Consider the following 24870-nt stretch of genomic DNA (forward strand, 5'->3'; position numbering starts at 1 on the left):
CTAACAAATGTCATCACCATTTTTATATTTAAAATTGGGTTTTTTCGTGTCAAACCATTTTTATTTTGGATGGGTCACTCTCATAGTGAGAAATGCTGATTTCAGTACCAAAAAGAAGGATTAAATATGTAATTATGTATGGTGTGAAAACATTGAGTAGAATGGCATCTTGGAAGTCATGGAAATGGACAGGGAAGCCTTATATCAGAGAAATAGATGGACAACTTAATTAGTTGTCTCTTCTAATCATGAAAATTTTTCAAACTAATTTCAGGGTGATCCTTGGAAAAGAGTAAAGTCATACAATCAAATCCATATAGTTTGACAAAACAGCACGACTAACAGCATCCATATCCCACAAAGCCAAAACACAATCTCAAAAAAGAAACGGGAAAACCCCACAGAAAAATGTGATTGAAAAAAATACTTCAGAAAAAATTAAAATCGCTAATACCTCCCTGAATAATTAAGTTAAGCATAAGCTAAGGTAGAGATGTTGCTATTAATGGCTGGTTTGGTTGAGTTTGAATTCTGAAGCTTAATCAAGGGACTGTGAACCTCAGTTTATTAGTAGCTGACTGGTATACAAGTATGTTTTACGTTTTACAATTAAAACTAGCTAAGACTCATCATTAAAGTAATTAAATGGCTTCAAAAATGGTCCAAGGCAGAGCTTGAAGGTGAAGGCAGATAAGGCAATTTAACTGGGATAACTTAGAGCTGTTATAAGCCACAAAACTTGGTTTCATATTTTGATGCATGTCCTTTTAAGTTTGGCTGAAAATCTAGCTCATGGAATTGGTAAGAGAGAGCCTTCTGTTCGTTATAATATTGCTCTTGTTGCTGATTTGTTTTCTTTTTTCATGGCTTTTGATATAATCTTATCCATCTATTGAAACTTGACAGGAACAAAAGTTGAAAGAAAAATAGCTGGTTGAAAGGGATAATGAGTCACCAGATGACTAATTGTCTAGTCAGCAATCTCATAATCAAAGGTTAGAAAATGGTTACTGACATGGCATCTTTTAAAGATTAGTTAGATGTGGTTAGACTATTTAAGATAAGTCAGTTTACTTAACCCAAGTGTACAGCTTTGGTTATGCAAGGCTTTGGGTATGTGACCTTTAAAGTGTAACCTGAACTGGTTAACTCATAATCCTTTGTTACCTGTGAAGGAAGCTTTGGGAAATGTGAAAACTGAGTACTGGTTGGGATCATGCCGACTAGTTGATTATTTGAGAGATTAAGGTATGAAAGGAAAGTAAGTTTCGCAAGTTGTGGCGGCATTTGGCCGCTCAGGTTGTTCTTTGCCAGGTCTAAGGACTCAAGTTGTCGCAAATTACCAAGTGATGGTGGAATTTCACTTGTGAGGTGAAGATAGTTAGAATCTTGACTAGCTCTATCTCTTGACCTTTGCTGGTAACCGTAACTGTATCTTGATAATAAGCTTGATCGTCTTTTAAGAACGGCAACTGAAGCTGATTGAGCTCTCGTAGAGCATCATCTGTGTTGCTCTTCATTGCCCTCCAGGTCATCAAGCATCTTCCTGGTATTTCTCCATTGAAATTGTTGTTAGCTAGGTCAACAATTTGAAGCATTGACCAAGTTCCTCATAAAATTTGTTGGATCGTAAAACAAGAACGCGTAAGGTGGATATGTTGTTCAACAAGAGCGGAAATGTATCCATCATCTGATTGTTTCCAAGGTTTAAAACCTCTAACATTGTGCACATAGCTAGAGATTTTGGTAACAGACCTTCTATTTGATTTCCATTGAGATCCAGATTTTTTAAACTACAATCTCCAGGAAATTCAGCAGGAATAGTGCCAGTAAGGTTGTTTCTCCTTAAATTTTAATATACAAGACTCCAGATAATTAAAATAAGCTTATGAGCAATCTTGGAATACTCAAAGTAAACTTCTCTGTTTTTGAAGTTTATGCATGAAAACTTCACCAATCATATACCATAGATCGAACCAGCCTTGCACGTCCAATAAAGCCAGGGTTAGCCCAAGCACAATGGAGTCAGGGTGCATCACTCTTCATAATCATTTCAATGTCTCCACCTTCGATTCTTGTAAACATGTACATGTCTCCCTTGATTACTACTTCTTTTATCCAGACGAGGAAATATCTTAAAAACCACATCCTCCACAGCTTCGTAGTACCATGTCCTCCATCTTTTGCAAAACACAAGTGGCCCAATGACGATTCCAAAGCCAACAATAACTCCAATTTCAGCACTTACAACATCCCCATTAATCTCATGCCAAAAATTTGAATGACTTGCTTTTGATGTTGGTGGTGACAACCCTTGAATGTCATCTCCCGTCAAAGGAGGCCCCCATAATCCCTTGTTACCTATGAAGGAAGATTTTGGAAATGTCGAAAACTGAGTGCTGGTTGGGATCCTGCCAACCAATTGATTATTGGAGAGATTCAAGAATGAAATGAAAGTAAGTTTTGCAAACTGTGGTGGAATTTCCCCGTTCAAGTTGTTCTTTGAGAGGTCTAAGGACTCAAGCTGTTGCAAGTTGCCCATTGATGATGGGATTTCTCCTGTGAAAGCATTATTGGACAAGTTGAGGATACGTAGTGATTTGAATTCTCCGATTTCCCCAGGTATCCGCCCCTCGAATTTGTTGCTTGAGAAGTCAATCGAGGTGAAGACAGTCAGAATCTTTTCCAGCTCCATCTCTAAACCTTTGCTGGTGACTGTTATTGCATCCTGATAATAAATCTCCTCTGAGTAATCCTCAAATTGAATGTGATTGAGCTTCGATGAGGCATCATCTTCGTTAGATATCATTGCCTGCCAGGTTTTCAAAGATGTTCCTGGTATTTCACCATTGAAATTGTTGTGAGCGAGATCTATGATTTGAAGTATTGGCCAGGTGCCATTGGTCTCCAGACATCCAATGCGTCCATAAAATTTGTTGGATCGCAAGACAAGGACACGCAAGGTGGATGTGTTCTTCAACGAGCATGGGAAGGTGTCTGTTATCTGATTGTTTCCAAGATTTAAAACCTCTAACTTTGTGCACTTGGCTAGAGATTCTGGAACCTGACCTTTTATTTGATTTCCACTGAGGTCTAGAGTTTCCAAACTGCAATCTTTATGAAATTTATAAGAATTGTTGTTAGTAAGGTTGTTTCTCCTTAAATTAAGTACTGCAAGAGTCCTCATTGTAGTCAAGCACTGGGGAATCACTCCACTCAGTGAATTATTGGACAGATTAAGAACCTGAAAGAGATGGTGAATTGCAGATTGATTCTGGAAGGGTCCCATGGAGGTTGTTGCTTGAAAGAGAGAAGAAATTGGGGTACATTAAGAAATCACCAATGTCTGTTGGTATGCTTGAGTTGAAATTATTCCTTGAATAATCAATATAATAAATATCAGGTGATGAGAAAATTGGGAATTGCCCCTGAAGCTGGTTGGAATGAAGGTCAAGTGAATATAGAGAAGAGGGAGTGAGATTGAGTAAAGGACCTTCTAGAGTTACAAGAGAGTTGCATGAAAGATTTAGTACTTCAAGATCATTGAGCCTCCAAATCCAGTTGGGTATCTCGCCATGAATTTGGTTTTCTGCAAGGTCCAAGTAGGTTAATCTTGATTGATGTCTCAAGAAATCAGGAAACGTTGTCAACTTGTTTGAAGTTAATATCAATGCATCCATTTGAGGAAAGGAAGAATATGAGGAATTGGTGCCACTGTAAGTAAACAGCAATCTATTGTATGAAAGATCAAGAGCATAAAGATTTCTGAGCTGCTGAAGACCATTCAGAGGAAATGAGCCACTAAAGTTGTTTGAAGAAAGTGAAAGAAACTGAAGCCCGTGTAGATTAAAAATAGACATGGGTATTGGCCCTTCCAAATTGTTCAAACTCAAAAAAACGATGTTTAATACGTACGAAGAGACGTTAGGAAATTCTTGGAATTGGCCAGAGAATGTATTGTTGGAAAGTACTAGTGATTGCAGCAATGGAAGAGAAAACAGAGACGAGGGAATGCCTCCAACGAATAGATTGGAACTCAAGTAGAGACTCACCAAATTAGTAAGGTTTTCCCAATGAATAGAATTGATCGATCCATTAAACTTGTTCTCGGCCATGTCTAAAGAAACCAATTGTGTCAGGTTGGCCATGGACTTTGGGATTGATCCATAGAAATTGCACCCTGAAAGACTTATTTCTGATAGCATTTCGAGGTTGCCAATAGAGTCCGGCAATAACCCTGAGAAGTTTGTGAAGCTCAAAAGCAGAAGCCGAAGAGATCCATTCTTGGGAAATTCTGGTAAGGAACCCTGAAGCCGGATATTATACTGTAGGTCAATAGTCTTTAATGTAGGTAACTGGAAGATCTCTTTGGGAAATATTCCATACAACCCGCATGATCTGAGACTTAAGGAAGTCAATTTTGAAAAGTTAGCAAGAAATCCAGGAACTGGAGCAGAGATATGATTATCATCCAATCTAATAACGGACAGAGACTGAAGCTTAGCAAGGGACTCATAAATAGGGCCTGAAACATAAGTTTGAGCCAAGCTCAAAACCCTCATGTTTGGAAGTGAAGATGATATGGCTTGACACCAGTCAGCCCCCTGTGCTGATATATTTACGCCATCAAGATGCAACTCTGTGAGCTGTGTGAGGTTCTGAACCAGCATGCTTAAATTCGGTTTCTCAAGTTGTAAGTTGTAATTTCTAGAAAGATCAAGGATAACCAACCTTGTCAAGCGTGAAATCTCAATGGGAATTTGCCCGGAAAAGCACTATCGGATAAATTTAGATACCTCAAATTCGTAAGCTTTCCGACTGAAGATGGAATTTGAGAGCGACAGTATCCGTTATCTGCATATTTGAGGCTCTGAAGATGACTTAGATCAAACAGAGTGCTCAAATTGTCAATTCCATGCAAAATAGGTTCACCGCTGATGTCAAGACCAACAACGTGGCCACTGGTGGTGCAAGTTACTCCAATCCAAGAACAGCAGTCAGTACTTGAATTCCATGATGCAAGCTTGGAGGAAGCAGGAGAATTCAACACAAGGCTTTGCTTCAAGTGGAGCAATGATGATTGCTCATCTTCATTGCACAGGTTGTGAACTGGTATGGCATTAACACAGAGGTGGTCTATCTTAACAGTCATCAAGAATAGGAAGAAATGGAGCAAAGTTTTCATTGTGGATAAACTCTAAGGGACGCTGAGGGAAACTGAGGGGTTCTGCAGTTTTGCTGTTTATGGACTTGGTGGTGGCTTTATTCTGGTGGAAAAAGGCCTGCATGACATTTGACGTTGGCTTGATATTAAAATATATCCCCATCTATCTCAAACCAGATACATCAAAGATCAAACAAACAGAGCAAACAGAGCATTACAAAACAAAACGAAAAACCACCGAGGCATTCAGCAAGAAATCCCAAACGCTACCGCACAAAAGAAGCATGATTAAATAAACCTGTTTTATTCAATGTTGCTTTCAAACTTTCATTTCCTTGTTGACCTCTTCTTGATTTTGACTGATTAGGTTACTTAAAAGCAAGTTGGGAAGAGAAGAGAGAGTGAAAGTTCGCCTGCAGAAAATGCCATGAAAACAGCCAAATTCGCAATAAAAGCTCCGATTAGTCAGGAAAGTGTATTCAAGTGCATGTAGGCTAGCTAGGACAAACCGACTTTCAAATATTTGAATTTATATGCAACTGTATTGTATCTTTTACTATTACAAATTTACAAGTAGGGGGTATCATTGAAGAAATCAACTGAATTTAAAATGGTCGAAAGCAAGAGCTTCTTGGTGATTTAATTATAGATCTTTGGAACAATTTCCCACTGCATTACATTATGAAAGAGTCAACTCTCACTTCCCCACGATTTTTAAGAGTTCAAGTGATGAGGAGAACAAATAAAAGAGTCCGAATTATCTTCATGATGATCGTTTCCAATGTAAAAACTAAAAACATAAAATTGGGTATTTTGTTTGTGGACAACCTCTCAAGTCACAATGCATGAATATATTCCAGAGTGACTAGGTCAAATTTTTCTTTCCACGTGTCACATGCACATTTTATATATCCTGGCATCTCAAGAAGAAGTGTTTAATGGAATCGGTGTGGAACAATTTTCGTGTCAACGACAATTTTAAGTTTATGCCAAGCACCAGGCACCGGCAATAGAATCTTTCTTTTGGATAAACGTTAAAATCATTCCCCGTCTATCTCAACCCGAATAAACAGAAGTAGTAATACATAAAAAACGTAACCAAGCAAACAGAGCAAACAGTTTAAAATCAAGGCCAAAACAGAGTAACCGTTCATCATATCAAACAAACAGAATGATAGAAACAAAAAGAGAAACCTCAAAAGCAAAGAGCTCAAATCAGAGTGAAACAAGTTAGACCAAACAAAAGATGCACGATTAAGTCAACCTGTTTGATTCATGTTGCTTTCCTTTTAACGTTGGCTTCAAGTTTCAATATGTACGGTTCAACTTCAACCCATCCATTGAAACTTCACAACAAACAAAAATGAATGAAACAAAGATAGTTTTATGGTTTGAGCTCACACAACATAATATCTGACCACAGAAAAAAAAAACAACACAACATAATATATATATTCCACATTGACTACGACATAATATACATTTCTTATTTCTTGGATATATTGAAATAAAGTACGCCATGGTGATCCCCAAGCATGAAGGAAACCAGCTGCATAAGCACTTCTCTTCATAATCACTTCAACGTCTCCACCTTTGATTTATGTGAACATGTCTTCTGTGATTACCAATTCTTTGTTCCAGTTGAGGGAATATCTTGAGATTCTGAGAAGCATGTTTATACATAGCTCTGTAATACCATATCCTCCATCTCCTGCAAAACACAAGTGACGCAATGGCAATTCCAAAGCCAAATATATATCCAATTTCAACACTTAGAACATACCAATCTTGACGGTGGTGGTGACGACCCTGGTCTTTTATCTGCCGTCAAAGGAGGCCCCCATAATCCTTTGTTACCTTCGAAGGAAGTTTTGGGAAAGTTGAAAATTGAGTACAGGTTGGGATCCTGCCGAACAATTGATTATTTGAGAGATTCAAGAATGAAAGGAAATTGAGTTTTACAAACTCTCGGGGAATTTTCCCTCCCAGCTTGTTGTTTGAGAGGTCTAAGGACTCAAGTTGATGCAAATTACCAAATGAAGATGGTATTTCACCAGTAAGAGTATTACTGGACAAGTTGAGAGCATAGAGAGACATACTAAAGAAGACAAAATTTTGAGTATACTAAGATTGCAACGTGGAACGGATATTATGGCCAGATTCTACGGTACTGGATAGACCACACGAGGTCGCCACACGCCTGTACACGTGTTCTAATCCTAACCCTCCACATATTTTCTGATCCGACGGTTGAGAATAAAGCCCATGCCAGCTGGTCTCCACCACTTCCCTATATACCCCCTCAACCCACTCTCAGCCTCTCACATTGCCTCACCCACCTTTCTCCAATTCCTTCTCTGCAATTTCCAGTCCAAATTCTTGTAGAAAATCTCTGTTTTTAGAAAACCCATTTCAGCTAATCTGATTCTAAGCCATAAAACCAATGTCCCCTGAGGCCGGTTTCAGCTTTTTCTTGTTCAAACAAGCAAGCGGACCTCTTGTTATGCTCAAAAGTTGGATCTTCCACTTCTACCCTGAAGCATGCTTTGGCTCTGAGTCTTAATCCGCAGAGAAAACCCAACAAGTTTGTGGTTACTGCGTCGAACACTGTGCCGCTGACTGGTGTGGTGTTTCAGCCGTTTGAAGAGGTCAAGAAGGATGCTCTTGTTGTTCCTGTGTCCCCTCAGCTTTCACTTGCTCGCCAGAGTTATGCAGATGAGTGCGAAGCTGCAATAAATGAGCAGATCAAGTGTGTATCTCTATGTTCTTATTTGAATCTACTTTCAATTGGATTATTAATGATTTTTGTTCTGATTAATTACATGGTTTTGTTTGTGTGACAGTGTGGAATACAATGTGTCATATGTGTACCATGCCATGTTTGCATATTTTGACAGGGACAACATTGCTCTCAAGGGTCTTGCCAAGTAAACCACACAAATCCCGAAAATCTCGTTACATAGTGTATGTAATGGTTTTAAGAATTAATGTATGGTTATGTCTCAATCAGGTTTTACAAGGAATCAAGTGAGGAAGAAAGAGAACATGCTGAAAAGCTGATAAAATATCAGGTAATTAAACTCAATTGCCTGCCCAGTCTGTTTATTTTTCTCATCAACAAGAATTAATGGAAGATACATGTTTTATGTGTTTTCTATTGTCTTGTATTGGAATACTATCTGATATTATTACCATTATGCTCAGAACACACGTGGTGGAAGAGTAAAATTACACTCTATAATAAGCCCCCCTTCAGAGTTTGAGCATGCAGAGAAGGAAGATGCACTGTATGGTAAGATTGTTAATTTGTTTTTAGTAAAACTACACCTGCAAGTGGAGATTTATGCACTAATTTCTTTATTATAGTCAAGCTTTTTGGTAATTACTGCTGAATTCAGGGTTTTTCTTTTTCCTTTTACTGATTCAATTTATGTTCTACTTTGTGGAAGTGACAAGCTGTGATACTGTCTTGAACAGTATTTTAAATTGTGCTCTCTAATAACCTCGCTGTCATTAATTGCTTGGTGCAGCTATGGAATTAGCATTGTCTTTGGAGAAGCTGACAAATGAAAAACTCCTGAGCTTGCATAGGGTAATACATCTCCATGATATGAGATTTCTTTTTTTTCAGTTCATTAATATAGCTCGTGGTGTCTCAGTCTGATTTGCATTTGACCCTTTCTTTTTCCATTTAAAATTCTCTTTATCATGATATACACTTGTTCTGTTGTTGATCACAAACATGTGGCAGAGCATAACAATGAAGCACAATTGACAGATTCTATCGAGTGCGAGTTTCTGACTGAGCAGGTGAAGTGAAACACATTTTCTATTCTACACAAGACATAAAAGTGCCAGAGAAAACACTTTCTGGAATAACACTGGCAACAGACTAATCATTTATTCATGTATTTATTGTGTACAGGTTTAAGCCATTAAGAAGATAGCTGAATATGTAACTCAACTGAGGATGGTTGGAAAAGGCCATGGTCTGAAACAGATTTCGTAGTTTAGCCCTTCAACATCATATTTTCCTTGAAATTAACTCAATTTTGTCCCTCCCCTCTTACTTTATGGACTCTAAATGAGTTGTTCTGCGGCTTGCAGGAGTGTGGCACTTTGATCAAAAGCTCCTTCATGAGGGTGATGCTGCACTTTGAAAAACTAGAGCTTGCTGTTAGCTTTTTAATGTTTTGATGTCCTTTCTCTGCAGAAATATGTATAATTATTTAGGAAAAGCTGATGACAGTTGGAAACTCATATAGGATATCCTATTGTCTTTGTAGAACACATTGCTAGCAGCCTTCAACAGAGTAAACTTACTGTTGGTCAAGTCTTTCATTCAAGGATATCCAGAAGTGAAGATGTGATTTTTAGTTCAGAATTCATGAATCCTATGACTGTTATATACATATAAATGAAGTTATATAATTAAGTGGGACATGTCAGATTCCTCGCGTAATTGATTGGTGATATTGGTGTCCAAAGCTTTTGGACTCTTGGCCTACGTTATGCACCAAATTCCTAATACAAACAAGGCGTGACCACGCAAACAGAGCAAAGAGTTCAAAATCAAGGCCAAACAGAGTAAACGTTCATGATATCAAACAAACAGAACAATACAAATAAACATAGAAACCACAAATACAAAGAACTAAAATGAAGGCCAAAACAAGCTAGGCCAAACAGAAGTGACAGCAGAAGCACAATTTTTTATTTTTAATTCTTGGAATATTGAAATAAAGAACCGCCAGGGTGAGCCCCAAGCATGAAGGAGAGCAACTTCATAAGCATTTCTCTTCATAATCACCACCTTTGATTTATGTGAACATGTCTTCTGTGATTACCAATTCTTTCTTCCAGCTGAGGGAATATCTTGAGAAGCATGTTATACATAGCTCTGTAATACCATATCCTCCATCTCCTGCAAAACACAAGTGACGCAATGGCAATTCCAAACCCAAATATGACTCCAATTTCAACACTTAGAACATCCCAATCAATCTCACCATGTCCAGAATCTGGATGGCTTCCATTTGACGGTGGTGACGACCCTGGTCTTTCATCTGCCGTCAAAGGAGGGCCCCATAATCCTTTGTTACCTTCGAAGGAAGTTTTGTTAAATGTTGAAAACTGAGTACTGGTTGGGATCCTGCCGACCAATTGATTATTTGAGAGATTCAAGAATGAAAGGAAATTGAGTTTTGCAAACTCTCGGGGAATTTTCCCTCCCAGCTTGTTGTTTGAGAGGTCTAAGGACTCAAGTTCATGCAAATTACCAAATGAAGATGGTATTTCACCAGTAAGAGTATTACTGGACAAGTTGAGAGCATAAAGTGCTGTGAGTTCTCCCATTTCCTTTGGTATTGATCCGTTGAATTTGTTCCACGAGAAGTCCATTGACGTGAAGACGGTTAGAATCTTTACTAGCTCCATCTCTCTACCTTTGTTGGTAACTATTATTGCATCCTGATAACTATTATTGAATCCTACAAAGGCAAGATGTTCGAGCTCTGATGGGGCATCATCTTTGTTAGCCATCATTGCCCGCCAGGATGTCAAAGCTCTTCCAGGTATTTCACCACTGAAGTTGTTGTAGGCTATGTCTATGATTTGCAGTATTGGCCAGGTGCCATTGGTCTCGGGACATCCAATGCCTCCATAAAATTTATTGGACCGCAAAGAAAGGACACGCAAGGAGGATATATTCTTCAACAAGCATGGAAAGGTGTCTGTTATCTGATTGTTTCCAAGATTTAAAACCTCTAAATTTGTGCAGTTGGCTAGAGATTCTGGAAATTGACCTTGTAACTGATTTTCACCAAGGTCTAGAGTTTGTAAACCACAATCCTCAGGAAAGTTATCAGAAATAGTCCCAGCAAGGCTGTTTCTCCTTAAATCAAGTACTGCAAGCCACGGCATTGCAGGCATGCACGAGGGAATCGTGCCAGTCAGAGAATTATTGGACAGATCAAGTACCACAAGAGAGTCTAGAGTGCACACTGATGTTGGAATGATCCCATGGAGGTTAGTGCTCCGAAGGGAGATGAAAGTAAGGGAGGGTCCAAAGTCAGCCAAATTCATACTAGAGTTGAAATTATTGCTTGAGTAGTCCAAATAATAGGCACCTCGTGGGAAACTAGGGATTTGTCCCTGAAGCTGGTTAGAATGAAGGTCAAGCATTTCTAGAGAAGAAGTAGAAATATTCAATAAAGGATCTTCTAGACTTACCAAGGAGTTACAAGAAAGATTTAGCCTTTTAAGAGAATTGAGCCTCCAAATCCAATTTGGTATCTTGCCATCAATCAGGTTTTCTGAAAGGTCCAATGTGTCTAATTTGGATAGATTTCTCAAGAAATCAGGGAATGTTCTCAAGTTTCCAGAAGCCAATAGCAATGTTTTAACCTCAGGAAAGAAGGAAAATGAAGAAGAATTGATGCCATTGTAATTAATCCACAAGTTATTGAACGAAAGATCAAGAGTGGAAAGATTTCTTTGCTGCCGAAGACCATTAAGGGGAAGTGAGACACTGAAATTGTTTGAAGAAAGTAAAAGTACGGAAAGGCTTTGGAAATTCGAGATTGAGATGGGTACTGGGCCTTCCAAATTGTTGCTACTCAAATCAATATATTCCAACATGGACGAAGAGACATTAGAAAATTCCGGGAGTTGACCGGAGAATTGATTGCTGGAAAGAAGAAGGGATTTCAGCGACGGAAGAGAAAATAGAGACAGCGGAATACTCCCATTGAGTAAATTGCAACTTGAAACGTCTATTGTAGACAACATTTTGAGGTTGCCAATAGAGTCCGGCAATAACCCTGAAAACTTTGTCCACTGTAGATTCAAAGATCGAAGAGATCCATTCTTCGGAAATTCTGGTAAGGAACCCTCTAGTAGATCGTTGAATGAAAGGTCAATAGTTTGTAGAGTAGGTATCTGGAAGATCTCTTTGGGAACTGATCCGTACAACCCGCATGAACTGAGACTCAAGGAAGTCAAGTTTGAGAAATTGGCAAAGAATCCTGGAAACGGAGCAGAGATATTGGTATAATCCAATCGAATCTCAGATAGTGAGTGAAGCTTAGCAAGGGACTGATGGATGGGGCCTGAAAGACCACAAAAGGACAAGCTCAACACCCTCAGGTTTGGCAGTGAAGATGATATGGATTGGCACCAGTGAGTCCCCTGTGCTGAAATATCTACATCATCAAGATATAACTCTTCAAGCCTTGTGAGATTCTGAATAAGCATGCTTAACTTCGGGTTCTCAAGATTTAAGCCTAAATTTCTAGAAAGATCAAGGATAACCAACCTTGTCAAGCGTGAAATCTCAATAGGAATTTGCCCGGAAAATTCTGCATAGGATAAATTTAGATACCTCAAATTCATAAGCTTTCCCATGGCAGATGGAATTTGAGAGCTATCGAAGGCGTTGCCGGACAAATCGAGGCTTTGAAGATGTTGAAGATCGAAGAGACGGCTCGAATTGTCAATGTTACCGGAGATAGATTCGTCACTAAGGTCAAGGCCGACAACTTGCCCATTAGTGCAAGTAACACCAAGCCAAGAACAACAGTCGGTACTTGAATTCCAGGATATAAGCTTGAAGGAATAAGAAGTACGGAATTTAAGGCTTTGTTTCAAGTGGAGCAATGATGTTTGCTGGTTTTCAAGACACTGGCTGTGAACTGCAGTGATGAAGAATAGGAACAAGTAAAAAAGCAAAGTTTTCATTTTGGATAATCTTGTGGAGATGCTGAGGGAAAGTGAAGGAGTGCTGATGGGTCTGGTGGCTTTTTAACCTGGTGGGGAAGGCCTCCATGAGATTTGTACTCTTTGCCTTGACTTTGAAGTCTCTCCCAAAGTCCCAATGCAACCAGGAAAATGGAACGAAGCTACAATCTACATTGATGATGGGACTTGGACGTGTAAACTAGGACGAAACGACTTGACAAACAGTGTTTATAAGTAGACCTTTTTCATTGAGTGTTGACTGACTATTGGCGTGCTCTGGGGTTCCAATTAACACAGACAGTGATCATTAATCGAGAATAGGAAGAAATGGATCTTTGACTTTGGATATTAGAGACGCTGAGGGAAAGTGCAGAGTAGTGGATGTGTAAAATACGTCCAAGAGACTTTCGTTGGCATGACTTTGAAGTCTTTTGCCTGTCTGTCTGAAAGCAGGGGACAGAAGAAAAAGGGACTGGCATAAGTAGGCCAGGGCTTGGCATAAGGAGACTGCTTTATTGACTGACCAAGGTGACGAATCCAAAAGAAAGCAACTGGGAAGAGTGGAAGACGGTGTGAAATTTCGCTCCTAGCTAGCTAGCTTCAACTCAGTTTATCAATGCCACTGGTTGAGCTTCTATTTGCACTTAATTAAGTGTTAAAGAAAGTGCTTATAAAAATTTTTAAGGACAAAATACCAAAACCATTCTCATGAATCAAAATTCATAAACAACTACAAAATTGATGATCAATTAGCTGTTAATTTAGTAGTATTTGTCTGCATTCATATCCTCTAAACTACATGAATGTATTCCAATGTGACTAGGGAAAGTTTTTCCACGTGTCACATGCACATTTCTTATTTCCCATCTCAATTCTCGAATCGGTGCGGAACAATTTTCGGGTCGAGTACAATTTAAGCACCAGGCACCCGGCAATAGAAGCTCCTTCCTTTGGAAGAAGAAACTGTTGGTGTTGAACATTTGAAAGTGACAGTCTCAAGCGAAAGGAGCTCCTGGAACAGTAGATTACAAAATATGGACATGGACATTGATGAAACATCCAAAGGTACGCCCTTTTCCAAAAACTCTGCGTTTTATGGTTTTGGGTCGTCCCCTTTCATGATCAGAGAACCTGTATACGCTTTTAACATTACCGAAATTTGCAGGCAAAGAAAAGCAAGCAAAACCCATCGTCGTAATATTGGTGGGTGCACCTGGGAGCGGCAAGTCCACCTTCTGTGAGCATGTTATGGGTTCCTCTACACGTCCCTGGGTTCGCGTCTGTCAGGTTTCACTCTCTATCTTATGTTGAGTATAATGTGTTCGATGAAATGCGTCAGTGTGTTCCGAATCACTATTTTGAGGACTTATTCTGATATTCATGAGTACTGTTTATTTGGCTTTTTGTTTCCTATTGGTTAGAGTTGCCTTTCTTGTTATTTTGTAGGACACTATCAAAGGTGGTAAAGCTGGAACGAAAGTCCAGTGTATAGAGGGTGCAATCGGTGCATTGAAGGACGGGAAGAGTGTGTTTATAGATAGGTGCAATCTAGAGAAAGAACAGCGCGATGAGTTTGTGAAGCTTGGTGGAGCCCAGGTTGATGTTCATGCTGTGGTGCTTGATCTTCCTGCCAAGCTTTGTATATCACGGTCTGTGAAGCGAACGGGCCATGAAGGAAACTTGCAAGGCGGAAGAGCTGCTGCAGTTGTGAATAGAATGCTGCAAAAGAAAGAACTGCCTAAACTGAGTGAAGGGTTTTGTAGAATCACCTTTTGCCAGAATGAGAATGATGTTCAATCTGCTGTTGGTGCATATAGTGGACTTGGTCCGTTGGATACACTACCCCATGGCTCTTTTGGGCAGAAGAACCCAGGCGCGACAATTCAACTCGGTATAATGAAGTTCTTAAAGAAAACAGATGTTCCTGGTAATGCTGAATTGATTTCAAAGAGTGTTGGGGGTTCTGATGCTCCTCAAATTACTGAGAAAAGGGATACTTGCTCGAAAGGAACAGGTTCATTATCTGAAAATGCTGGTATGGAGTTAGTGGAAGGTGAAGAGCCAGTCACAGGCTCCATGGGTGGTGATGTTTCTCTTAATGATGCTCCCACTCTGGCATTTCCATCTATTTCAACAGCAGATTTTCAATTTGACCTGGAGAAGGCATCTGACATTATTGTTGAAAAAGTTACGGAGTTTGTGAATAAGCTTGGAAATGCTAGGCTTGTTTTGGTGGACTTGAGTCATAAATCAAAGATTTTGTCTTTGGTAAGGGGTAAAGCTTCACAGAAAAACATGAATTCCAACAAGTTCTTCACATTTGTAGGAGATATCACTCAACTTTATTCAAAAGGAGGTTTACGCTGCAATGTAATAGCCAATGCTGCTAATTGGTAAGCTTTCTTAGGAATTCTGTGTATCTAATATAGATGTAAATGTTTCATCACGGTAATACAGAATATTGAAATAATAAAACTGGGAAATGTTAGCATTTTTTACTCTGTCCAACCAAACATGGTGTATAGAATTATGCTGAATTAGGATTGCTTCTGTTGCCCACTCAGCTGTAATGTAAAGTTGGATATGTCTTTCTTCACCACTATTACCTTTATGAATATAAAATTAATGCCATAAATAAAGTAGATAAAAAACGATTATTCTGGTGCAGGCGACTTAAACCTGGTGGTGGAGGTGTCAATGCTGCAATCTTCAGTGCTGCAGGTCCAGCCTTACAAGTTGCAACCAAAGAAAAAGCCAAATCTCTGCTTCCTGGGAATGCTGTAGTCGTTCCTCTCCCTTCAACTTCTCCCTTGTTTTGTAAGGAAGGAGTAACCCATGTCATACATGTTCTTGGACCCAACATGAACCCACAGAGACCAAATTGTCTCAACAATGACTATAGTAAAGGTTGCAAAATTCTGAGTGAGGCTTACACTTTTCTTTTTGAAGGTTTTGCATCAATTGTGAGGACCCAAGCAAAGTTACCCAAGGGAAGCATTGAAAACTTTGAGTCACAGCTGTCAGAGTCACAAGATCACCCTGAGGGTGCCACTAGAAATCAGTCTGCAAACAGTGATCAAAAGATTAAGAGAGAGGGTCTTGATAATTCTGAGAGGAGCAAAAGGAGTAAAGGATATCAGGATGAAACTGAAGATGGCTCTGGTTCAAATGCTGGAAAAGTGAACCAGATCAACAAGAAGCCAGATGGAAGCAAGACTAAATCCTGGGGGTCATGGGCTCAGGCTCTCTACAACCTTTCCATGAACCCAGAGAATCAAAGGGATTCTTTACTAGAGATATCATGTGATGTTGTTGTAGTAAATGATCTTTTTCCAAAGGTAAGTCACACCTATAATGTTCAAAAAGAATACTTACCCCAAATATATGATCCTTTCTTGAATGAATCTTATCGCGGACGAATCAAAATTTTTTTTTCACTCTCAATCATAAATGAAAATTCTATAAAAATTTACCTCCTCTTCTATGTTTTAGACTTTTAGTTGATTAAAAAATTTTGGAATTTGCAGGCAAAAAGGCATCTTCTGGTGGTGGCGCGATATGATGGTCTCGATTGCCTGGCAGATGTAGGTAAAGAACACCTTCAGTTGTTAAGGGCAATGCATGCTGTTGGTTTGAAGTGGGCTGAGAAGTTCTTGCATGATGATTCATCACTGATCTTTCGCCTTGGATATCACTCGGTATGCATGATACTTTGCTGAGAGCTCATTGTTATATATGTTTTCTCTAACATTGTCTTTTGAAACCGTTTTGCCTTGACCTGGTTGCTAAAGGGTTGGTTGGGTTAGTACAGAGAAAATAATCTCTTATATCAGATTAGGTGTAAATGATAGAAGCAACTCTTTAGTGTTGGGCAGGAATTTCTTTATGGAAATCATGAGTGCCATCGTAGTTGGCACTATTAGAAATGTGTCTTCTCCTCCATCATTGTTCCATCTCTCTTGAGAATAACATTAACCTATGCCTTTAGCCCTTGAACATACTTCTGTAGCAAAGTAGGAAGCAAGAGATATGAAAGAACGAAAAGTTAAGTGAAAATTATTACTGATAGCCCCAATTAGGGAGCTGAAAAGTGAGAATGCCTAATAAGCATTTTGGGTTATCTTCTGTTGCAGGCCCCATCAATGAGACAGCTGCACCTACATGTTATCAGCCAGGACTTTGATTCTACCCATTTGAAGAATAAGAAACATTGGAACTCCTTTACTACTGCCTTCTTTCGAGACTCTGTGGATGTAATAGAGGAAGTCAGTAGCGATGGAAAAGCAAAACTTAAAGACGAAGCTAGCCTGTTGTCTATGGAGTTACGATGTCACCGATGTAGAAGTGCTCACCCCAACATACCCCGATTAAAATCGCACATTAGCAACTGTCGTTCCCCCTTTCCAAACGCCCTACTCCAAAATGGTCGTCTAGTGCTTGCACCAAGCAATGCTAGCATTGATCCGTAGGTGTACAAGCCATAGTATCTCATTGAAATTTTGTTGTATATAAATATAAACAAAAGCTCTTTGATGGCCCAACCGGGTACTGGTAATGAGATCCTTGGTATGGCTTTTCATGATTCTGAATTCTCACAAGTTTGTTTTTTCTGTGGAGGCTGGTTGGTAGTAAAGTGCTTTCTAATCGAGGACTCGCAAATGGAAATTGTTATTTCACTTGATAGATTCGAACCAAGGAACATCTGGCTACAGAGGCCTCACAATGGGACAATGGGCCCATAATAATTGGAAGGCGAAGATTTTTATACTAATTTAAGTATTCACACATTTTTGTTACAGTATAATAATATAATTTGAAGTCGACATAGGATTTAGGATTCTAATATCGAGTCTAGGATATATATTTTTTTTCTTTTTTATTATTCAGATTCCATGAATCGGCAACTTTAAAAATCCATCGCTTAAAACATCTTCAAGGTCTTTGGCCAAAAAAAAAAGGTCTTTAGCCACAAAAAAAAAAAAAAAACATCTTCAAGGTCTACCGGTTTAGTAGATTAGAAAAATGAGATATTTTATAACTCCTCTTTGTCCTTTCTTTATCATGCACAGAATATTCCACAACACCATCGAGATTCGAGACCAATCCATCTGTGCATGACAATGACCGAGCAATTATAGAACGACACATTTAGAGATATTTTGATTGACGGTTCAGGTCAACCAATGCTGGCAGATGATGAGAAAATGACGGCTGCTCATACTAGATAATTAACAATGTTGTGCAACACATGAATTATCATCACAAACGTGTTGTGAATTTCACAATTCATTTGGGGAGTTAATTACACTTACACCCCCTGAGGTTTATCGGCTTTTCACATACACCCCATGGGGTTTCAATAATTACACATACACCCCCTGAGGTTTTAAAACTGTTGCATATAACCCCCTACAAGAAAAATAAATAAATAAATAAAAAAGAAAATATTTGTATTCAGGTTGGACCTTATACCTTGAATAATTTTATTAGGCTATTTAATCCTTTAGCATGCTTTTTTACATAATTTCTCATCATTTTCATCTCACTATAGGGGGTTATATGTAACAGTTTTAAAACCTTAAGGGGTGTATGTGTAATTATTGAAACCCCAAGGGGTGTATGTGAAAAGCCGATAAACCTCAGAGGGTGTAAGTGTAATTAACTCTTCATTTGGGATCACACCAATAAGTTAAAAGGATCTGAAGATACTCTCATGTTCAAAGGGGATATACACAGAAACCGACAAAATACTCGATCTAAAAAAAGAAAACCAACATTTGCAGGAAAAAACATTCGAAACTCAACCACAAGAATAGCTCAGGTTTAAACTCCAATAATGAGGCCATGAGATGAATGAGTTTACTGAGGGTTGGGTGGGCGGCTGTTGGCAGCAGAGACCCTAGACCCCCACTCAAGCAACTCTTTGCTGGTATCGTCCTTGTGAACAATCACCTCAATGAAGCACAAGCAATCCTTCTTGGCCCCAGTTGCAGTCTCAATTGCTTCAATCAGATCCTCTTCACAACGGACCTGCAAGAACAAAATTCATTAACAAGGAGTTTTATATCTAACAAGACCTTTAATCAGTAGAATTAAGGCAGTAAAACAAAACGCGTTTTAACTGACCTTGGTTGTCCAGCACTTGCCCTCCCCATTGTGGATGGCATCAACGAGTCCAGTGTAGTTCCAATTCTTGATCACATTGTATGGTCCATCATGGATCTCCACTTCAATGGTGTATCCACCATTGTTTATCAGGAAAATGATGTTCCTCTGCCCATTTCGCAGCATTGTTGACACATCTTGGGCAGTCACCTATTAGGGGCATACAACAAGAAAAGGCATAAACAAATGAATGTAGGAAAATTACACTGCTTCTGCTTGAATTTTGTGACTACATTGGAGAGGTTTATACTTTTTCACAGACTAATGATTCTTGCTATTGATGAGATGTATGCTTCAAAATCGAGTCAATGTAAACCATATAAATTTATTCAGCTAAATGCTAGAGACAAAGCAACCAAATGTACCTGGAAGCTCCCATCACCAATGAAAGAAATCACTCGCTTCTCTGGCACAGCCTGAGCATACCCTAGAGTTGCTCCAACTGACCAACCAATTGATCCATATTGCATTTGGAACTCATACCTGCAAACCCAATTTCAAAATTCCAATTAAAATCATAAACCTAACATAGAAACAAGCATCAAAAAGACCAATCTGAGAGAATCTCTCCATGGCTTACCCGCAAGCGGGTGGTAATTTCAGTTTCTGGCAGTTAAACCATGAGTCCCCTGTCTCAGCAATCACAGCTGTTTCACCTGACAGCATCTTTTGAACATGTTGGAACAGAACATTAACCCTCAAAGGTTCTTTTGGTGCCGACTTCAAAGGGTGCCCGTCAGGAACAAAGATCCTCTGGTAGTTCTCATGAGCAGTGGTGTTGCGTTTGAGCCTCTTTGCTAGAGCTCTGAAGAAATCCTTCATGAGAACACAACCAAATGCAGGCCCATTTGCTATTGTCACGCGATCGGGTTGCACGATGATTGCCTTCTCTTTCTTGAGCAGGAGTGAGTACCCAACAGAGCTGTAGTCATTGAAAATTGGTCCGGCAAACAAGTATGCATCTGCAGACTCCACAATCTCAGCACAAAAGGCAGTGCTCACAGCACCCCAATATGTCCCAATGAAACGGGGGTGGTGCTCTGGCACCATCCCCTTAGCTGAGGGCATCACAGCCAGGGGGTAACCACAAGCATCAGCCAGTTCAACAAAGGCATCGCCTGCATGTGCAACTCGAAGTTTAGGCCCACCTACCAAAACTGGTTTCACTGCCTTGTTCAAAAATTCTGCAGTGGCCTCCACTGCAGCCTCTAATCCCCATTTGTTGCTCAATCTGTACAACAAAACAAACAAATAAATAAATCTCACACTTAAAAGGCCACAAACTTTAATAAACACTTCAATCAAATGGAATCAGAAGGCCCAAAATTTACCTGGGTGACAATGAAAATGGAACTGGTTCACAGCTGAAAGTAGGATGAGGAACCCCAGCCAAGTTACAGCTAATGCTGATATAAACAGGTTTGCTTTCCTTCAAGGCTGTTGAAATTGCCGTATCGATCAATTCATGTGCATTCTCCAGATTATTAACCACGGCCTAGTAAAACCCACGTACCAAAATTAGCAAACTTCGAAAACAAAAATTACGGTACAAAAACAAACATTAATTTAACAAAACCAGTACTATAACTCTATAAGTTTGTTTTCTAATAGACAATCAAACTCTCTTATGAATCTTTAACAAAACATAAAAAAACCCTCATACCAAAATTACCAAACTTCGAAAAAAAAACACATTAAGAAGGTACAAAAGCACATTAATTTAACAAAATCAGTACTATGAATCTTTAACCAAATCCATTAAAACCCAATAACAATAATTAAAACTAAACTACAACAATAAATAAAAAATCAAATTTATTAAATCTCATACTAACCTGAAAGCAAGTGATGGTCTGAAAGCACCGAAGCTCTTGGCTAAAATCAGGCAAGCCAATAGTGTGGTGAAGAATCCTACTGGTTCCATAGTCATTGGAGTTGGGTCCTCCAACTATACAAATCAGAGGCAAATTCTCACTGCACGCACCAGCAATAGCATTGAGCACACTAAGCCCGCCCACAGTGAAAGTAACGGCACACGCGCCAACGCCGCGCGAGCGCGCGTAGCCATCGGCAGCGTAGCCGGCGTTGAGCTCGTTGCAGCAGCCAATGTTTGTGAGCCCAGGCTCGGCGACGAGGTGGTCGAGGAGGGTCAAGTTAAAGTCACCGGGGACAGTGAAAACGTCGGTGACGCCGATTTGGACGAGTCGGCGAGCGAGGTGGCGACCCAGTGTGGCCTCGGACGAGCTGATCACGGTGGAGGGGACCGAGTTGTTCTGGATGGTGGAAGTGGCGCTGTTTGGTGGGCTTCCCACGTCGTTGCACGCGGGCTTGCACGCGTCGAGTGCTCCAATCTTGGTGTCCATTGACAGCGGACTTTGATCAAACAATCAGAAAAAAACAAATAAAAATCCAAACTTTGAAGTGAGAATTGGAATGGGAATTGGGTTTTGGTGGTGGGTCTCTGTGTTTTTGGTTTCTTGCTGAGAAGTGAGAAATGGGTTTGTATGGAGGTGGGTTTATATAGTGCGTTTATGAACGAAAGGAAGATACCATGGGCGGGTTTAACCGGAGCCTTTTGTGAAGGCAGTGGGTAGCAGTGGATTCTCTTACGGGTGAGTGTCGAGCAAGTACAATAATAATTGCTTATTTTGGTTTAGATAGGAATGAACTTAGAAGAATACTAATTTTCCAATTAATATTGAATACTAATTTTTCAATTAATATTGCTAGATATCTCATATTTTTATATCATAATTTTATATTACCTTATATGGTAACTTACATGACATTCATACATTGGACATTAAAAAATAAAAATAAAAAATTCAAAATGAAAAAGAAAAACTTTGTTCAGTAAAATAATGACATATAAGATGGTATAAAAATATGATATAAAAATATAGTAAATATAAGATTATTATTTTTCAATTAGATATTTTTACCTTGGTAACAAACTATTCAATGTATGTTCTCTATACCACATTCCTAGGAGAAATGGGGTCTACTTATATACCACAACAGTCATCCATGAAATTAGTGGCCCATTGGCAAAAACCCAACGGAAGTTTTCATTTGCAATATTTTTTTTTGTTTGTTGAATTGTGGGTTGAATATGTCATATGGTACAAGTACAAAAACATTGCATGTAACATGCATGTGTGTGTGTTTTTTTTTTCTCCTTGTTATAAGAAAAGAAGCTAGCATGGTTTTGCATGGCTCAGTGGCAAAGTCAAATACACTTTACAATTCCTATTACATTGCTTTATAATTCAAATATTGTGGACTTTCTCACCAAAAAAAAAATATTGTGGACATAATGAAGACAACATGGTCAAAAGATGTAAAAGATGAACTAAGGTCGGTTTACATGATAAATGATCGCCATACTGAAAAAGCCCATCTTAACTTTTATTTTTTTTTATAAAAGTAGGAAAATATTAATGTTTAGTGGCAATAATTATATCTAAGTGGCTGGTTTTGTTAACCATGAACTGCATGGAATGGTTTTGAAATAGTGGTGGACGTAATTAAAAATTCGTGGTCCTAAAGAAAAGCGATTCAAGGCCACGTCAATGCATTATAATTAGCTGTAAGCCTGTAATCTAGTTTTTTAGCTGTTTCAAAAAACCCAAATTAAATCGTAAACTCATCCCCCTCGAAGTGAGCAACACGTTGCATTTTGATTGGTTACCTTGGCGCGCGTGGGCTGTAGTCATTCGTCTGAGTCGTCCAATTACCAAACGGTTATACGACGAGAGTTCTTCGACTAAACGGCGCCGTTGCAGGTTAATACTGTGAGCAAAACCATGAATTAGAGAATCCGCAGTCTGGAATGTGAAAACCACAAGACACGAGTCGCTGGTAATTGCCAATTCCAAGTTTTGGGATGGGTTCGGAATCGTAATTAAGAAAGCGGGAATTAATGGTCGGCAAGTGATGTACATGCACTGATGCACTCTCATGTGGTGCAATCACATGCACACGAATATGAATAATGATGTGGAACGGCACCGTATCAGTCCTTTAGTTTTTTTTTTTTGGCCACTGTATCGGTCCTTTAGTTTTTTTTTTTGGCCACTGTATCGGTCCTTTAGTTAGCCCAGTGCTTTCTAGTCCATTTTTGTCACAGACCACACATTTTAAGTGGACCTTTTTCTTTTCTTTTTTTTTTGGCCATTGAAGTGGACCTTTTTTCGGTTGGTCTGAATATGTAATAGTCAAATGTTCTGGACCACCAATCACGTCCATTTTTTACCACGAGTCTCGCGTTGTGTTTACATTTTTTTTTTCGGTGCTCCGTTGTGTTTACATTATTTGCTGTATGACTTCGATAAAAAAACAAAATTAATTTGTCGTATATGTATACTGTATTCGTGAAATTTTCACATGGGTGATAATATATATATATAAAAAGATGTTCTAAAATTAATTGGTTAATAAATTAATATAAAGTTAATCACCATATTGGGCCCACCGCATAATGTAATCTCAAAATCTGAACCGTCTATTTTTTAGGCCTTACCTTAAAGATCATCTTTGTAAAAAATTTCCAAAATCGGAAGTCATTTAGTCATTTAATTATAACAACTATTTATATACTTTTATCGAAAACATTGATCGTCTATTTATTTAATCTCAATTAGATAATTAAATGATTTTCGATTTAGTTAATTTTTTACAATGATAATTTTTGAAGTATGACCTAAATAATTGACAATTCGGATTATGAGATTAGTTATGTAGTGGTCCTAAAAATATGGTTAGTTTTGTATTAACTTGTTAACCAATTAGTTTTAGAGCACTTATATATATATATATATATAAATTAAGAATCAAATCATCAGTTCTATACTTCTATCTTAGGTATCACATGACTACACGAGTCATGATGCTTTTTTAGGTCAATTCACGAATCATATCTTCTTTAATAATGTGAAAAGCAATATTATACAGTTTATACTAAGGTTTTATTGTAGTTCTTGTGTGCAACTAATTAAGCTATGATTTCTTTTGTTTTTCTCTGTAATTACATCAGTCATATATGGCATACTACAACCCAATAATTATGTCTTTTAAAATTTTTTTCCTTGTATATTTAATGTGATTTTTCACATTGTATGGTCCATCATGCATGGATCTCCACTTCAGTGGTGTACCCACCATTGTTGATCACGAAAATGATGCTCCTTTGTTCGTTTCGCAGCACTGTCGACGCATCTTGGGCAGTCATCTATTAGGCATACCACACATACAATAAGAAAACTGGCATGGAATAATTAATTAAACACATGCAATTAATATTTGAAGTAATTTATTAATTAGTTGATGAAATATTATGGTTGTGCATGCTTGGCTTGAATCAATTAAAATACGTACGTGGTATATAGAGAAACGGGGACAGCAATCACTTGCTTTTGTATTGAAATCTCTATCTCCATGGCTTGTTTACCGGCAACCTGGTGGTAATTTCAGTTTCTGCCTAAGCAATCACAATTCACAGCCGTTTGGCTTGACACATCTTTTGGATGTGTTGGAATAGAACATTCACCCTCAAACACTTGAGAGGGTGTCCCTCAGGAACAAAGATCCTATGGTAATTCTCATAAGCAGTAGTGTTTCGCTTGAGCCTCTTCGTTAAAGCTTCAAGGAAATCCTTCATCACAAGTTCACAACACAACAAAATGCAGGCCCATTTCCTCCATATAAGTAATTAAATCTCACACTTAAAAAGTCAGAAGAGTCCTTGGCCAGAAACAAACTAAGGATATTTATGTATAAACAAAGGATTATGCTTTTGGGACTTT

At 38.7% G+C, this 24870-nt stretch overlaps 4 protein-coding genes and 2 pseudogenes across 6 annotated transcripts; 2 read left to right on the forward strand and 4 right to left on the reverse strand.

Annotated features, from left to right (window-relative positions):
- Positions 1-1316: 1316 nt before the first annotated feature.
- Positions 1317-5185, reverse strand: LOC147281409 (receptor-like protein 6; annotated as a pseudogene).
- Positions 5186-6621: 1436 nt separating this feature from the next.
- Positions 6622-12947, reverse strand: LOC147281410 (receptor-like protein 7). Its single transcript, XM_086249396.1, has 2 exons — positions 9978-12947; positions 6622-6755 (listed from the first exon to the last, which is right to left on the reverse strand). Exons 1-2 carry the CDS (start codon positions 12899-12901, stop codon positions 6743-6745), a joined length of 2937 nt encoding a protein of 978 aa, XP_086105522.1. The 5' UTR covers positions 12902-12947; the 3' UTR covers positions 6622-6742.
- On the reverse strand, positions 6767-7261 carry LOC147281411 (uncharacterized; annotated as a pseudogene).
- LOC147281412 (ferritin-2, chloroplastic-like) lies at positions 7779-9626 on the forward strand. Of its 2 annotated transcripts, XM_086249402.1 has the most exons (8): positions 7779-7913; positions 8008-8091; positions 8175-8235; positions 8369-8456; positions 8695-8756; positions 8916-8974; positions 9090-9153; positions 9272-9626. In XM_086249402.1, the coding sequence occupies exons 2-6, from the start codon at positions 8042-8044 to the stop codon at positions 8937-8939; spliced, it is 285 nt and encodes a 94-aa protein (XP_086105528.1). In that variant the 5' UTR covers positions 7779-7913; positions 8008-8041; the 3' UTR covers positions 8940-8974; positions 9090-9153; positions 9272-9626. The 2 variants fall into 2 exon arrangements, with proteins under 2 accessions (XP_086105528.1, XP_086105526.1); XM_086249400.1 differs by lacking the exon at positions 9272-9626 and having other exon boundaries at positions 8695-8974; positions 9090-9263.
- A 648-nt stretch (positions 12948-13595) lies between the features above and the next one.
- Positions 13596-17505, forward strand: APTX (APRATAXIN-like protein). 2 transcript variants are annotated; one of them, XM_086249398.1, is made up of 7 exons: positions 13596-13966; positions 14067-14188; positions 14348-15294; positions 15570-15718; positions 15851-16239; positions 16429-16599; positions 17035-17505. In XM_086249398.1, exons 1-7 carry the CDS (start codon positions 13936-13938, stop codon positions 17368-17370), a joined length of 2145 nt encoding a protein of 714 aa, XP_086105524.1. In that variant the 5' UTR covers positions 13596-13935; the 3' UTR covers positions 17371-17505. The 2 variants fall into 2 exon arrangements, with proteins under 2 accessions (XP_086105524.1, XP_086105523.1); XM_086249397.1 differs by having other exon boundaries at positions 13597-13966; positions 15570-16239.
- A 1085-nt stretch (positions 17506-18590) lies between these two features.
- LOC147281414 (Thiamine pyrophosphate dependent pyruvate decarboxylase family protein) lies at positions 18591-21656 on the reverse strand. Its single transcript, XM_086249399.1, has 6 exons — positions 20902-21656; positions 20398-20561; positions 19647-20297; positions 19432-19549; positions 19028-19216; positions 18591-18931 (listed from the first exon to the last, which is right to left on the reverse strand). Exons 1-6 carry the CDS (start codon positions 21427-21429, stop codon positions 18761-18763), a joined length of 1821 nt encoding a protein of 606 aa, XP_086105525.1. The 5' UTR covers positions 21430-21656; the 3' UTR covers positions 18591-18760.
- Positions 21657-24870: the final 3214 nt, after the last annotated feature.

Source organism: Dryas octopetala, chromosome 6 (genome assembly GCF_963921425.1).
Source record: "Dryas octopetala chromosome 6, drDryOcto1.1, whole genome shotgun sequence".
Lineage (NCBI taxonomy): Eukaryota > Viridiplantae > Streptophyta > Magnoliopsida > Rosales > Rosaceae > Dryas > Dryas octopetala.

Excerpts from the sequence above, each read along its gene's own strand:
- LOC147281412 (XM_086249400.1), top strand. The coding sequence starts at position 8,042 with ATGTTTGCATATTTTGACAGGGACAACATTGCTCTCAAGGGTCTTGCC. Across the intron at positions 8,236-8,368 it reads AAAAGCTGATAAAATATCAG|AACACACGTGGTGGAAGAGT; the intron begins GTAATTAAACTC and ends CATTATGCTCAG. Across the intron at positions 8,457-8,694 it reads GAAGGAAGATGCACTGTATG|CTATGGAATTAGCATTGTCT; the intron begins GTAAGATTGTTA and ends TGCTTGGTGCAG.
- LOC147281410 (XM_086249396.1), bottom strand. The coding sequence starts at position 12,901 with ATGAAAACTTTGCTTTTTTACTTGTTCCTATTCTTCATCACTGCAGTT.
- APTX (XM_086249397.1), top strand. The coding sequence starts at position 13,936 with ATGGACATGGACATTGATGAAACATCCAAAG. Across the intron at positions 13,967-14,066 it reads CATTGATGAAACATCCAAAG|GCAAAGAAAAGCAAGCAAAA; the intron begins GTACGCCCTTTT and ends CGAAATTTGCAG. Across the intron at positions 14,189-14,347 it reads CCTGGGTTCGCGTCTGTCAG|GACACTATCAAAGGTGGTAA; the intron begins GTTTCACTCTCT and ends GTTATTTTGTAG.
- LOC147281414 (XM_086249399.1), bottom strand. The coding sequence starts at position 21,429 with ATGGACACCAAGATTGGAGCACTCGACGCGTGCAAGCCCGCGTGCAAC. Across the intron at positions 20,562-20,901 it reads AGACCATCACTTGCTTTCAG|GCCGTGGTTAATAATCTGGA; the intron begins GTTAGTATGAGA and ends GGGTTTTACTAG. Across the intron at positions 18,932-19,027 it reads GCAAGTGCTGGACAACCAAG|GTCCGTTGTGAAGAGGATCT; the intron begins GTCAGTTAAAAC and ends TTGTTCTTGCAG.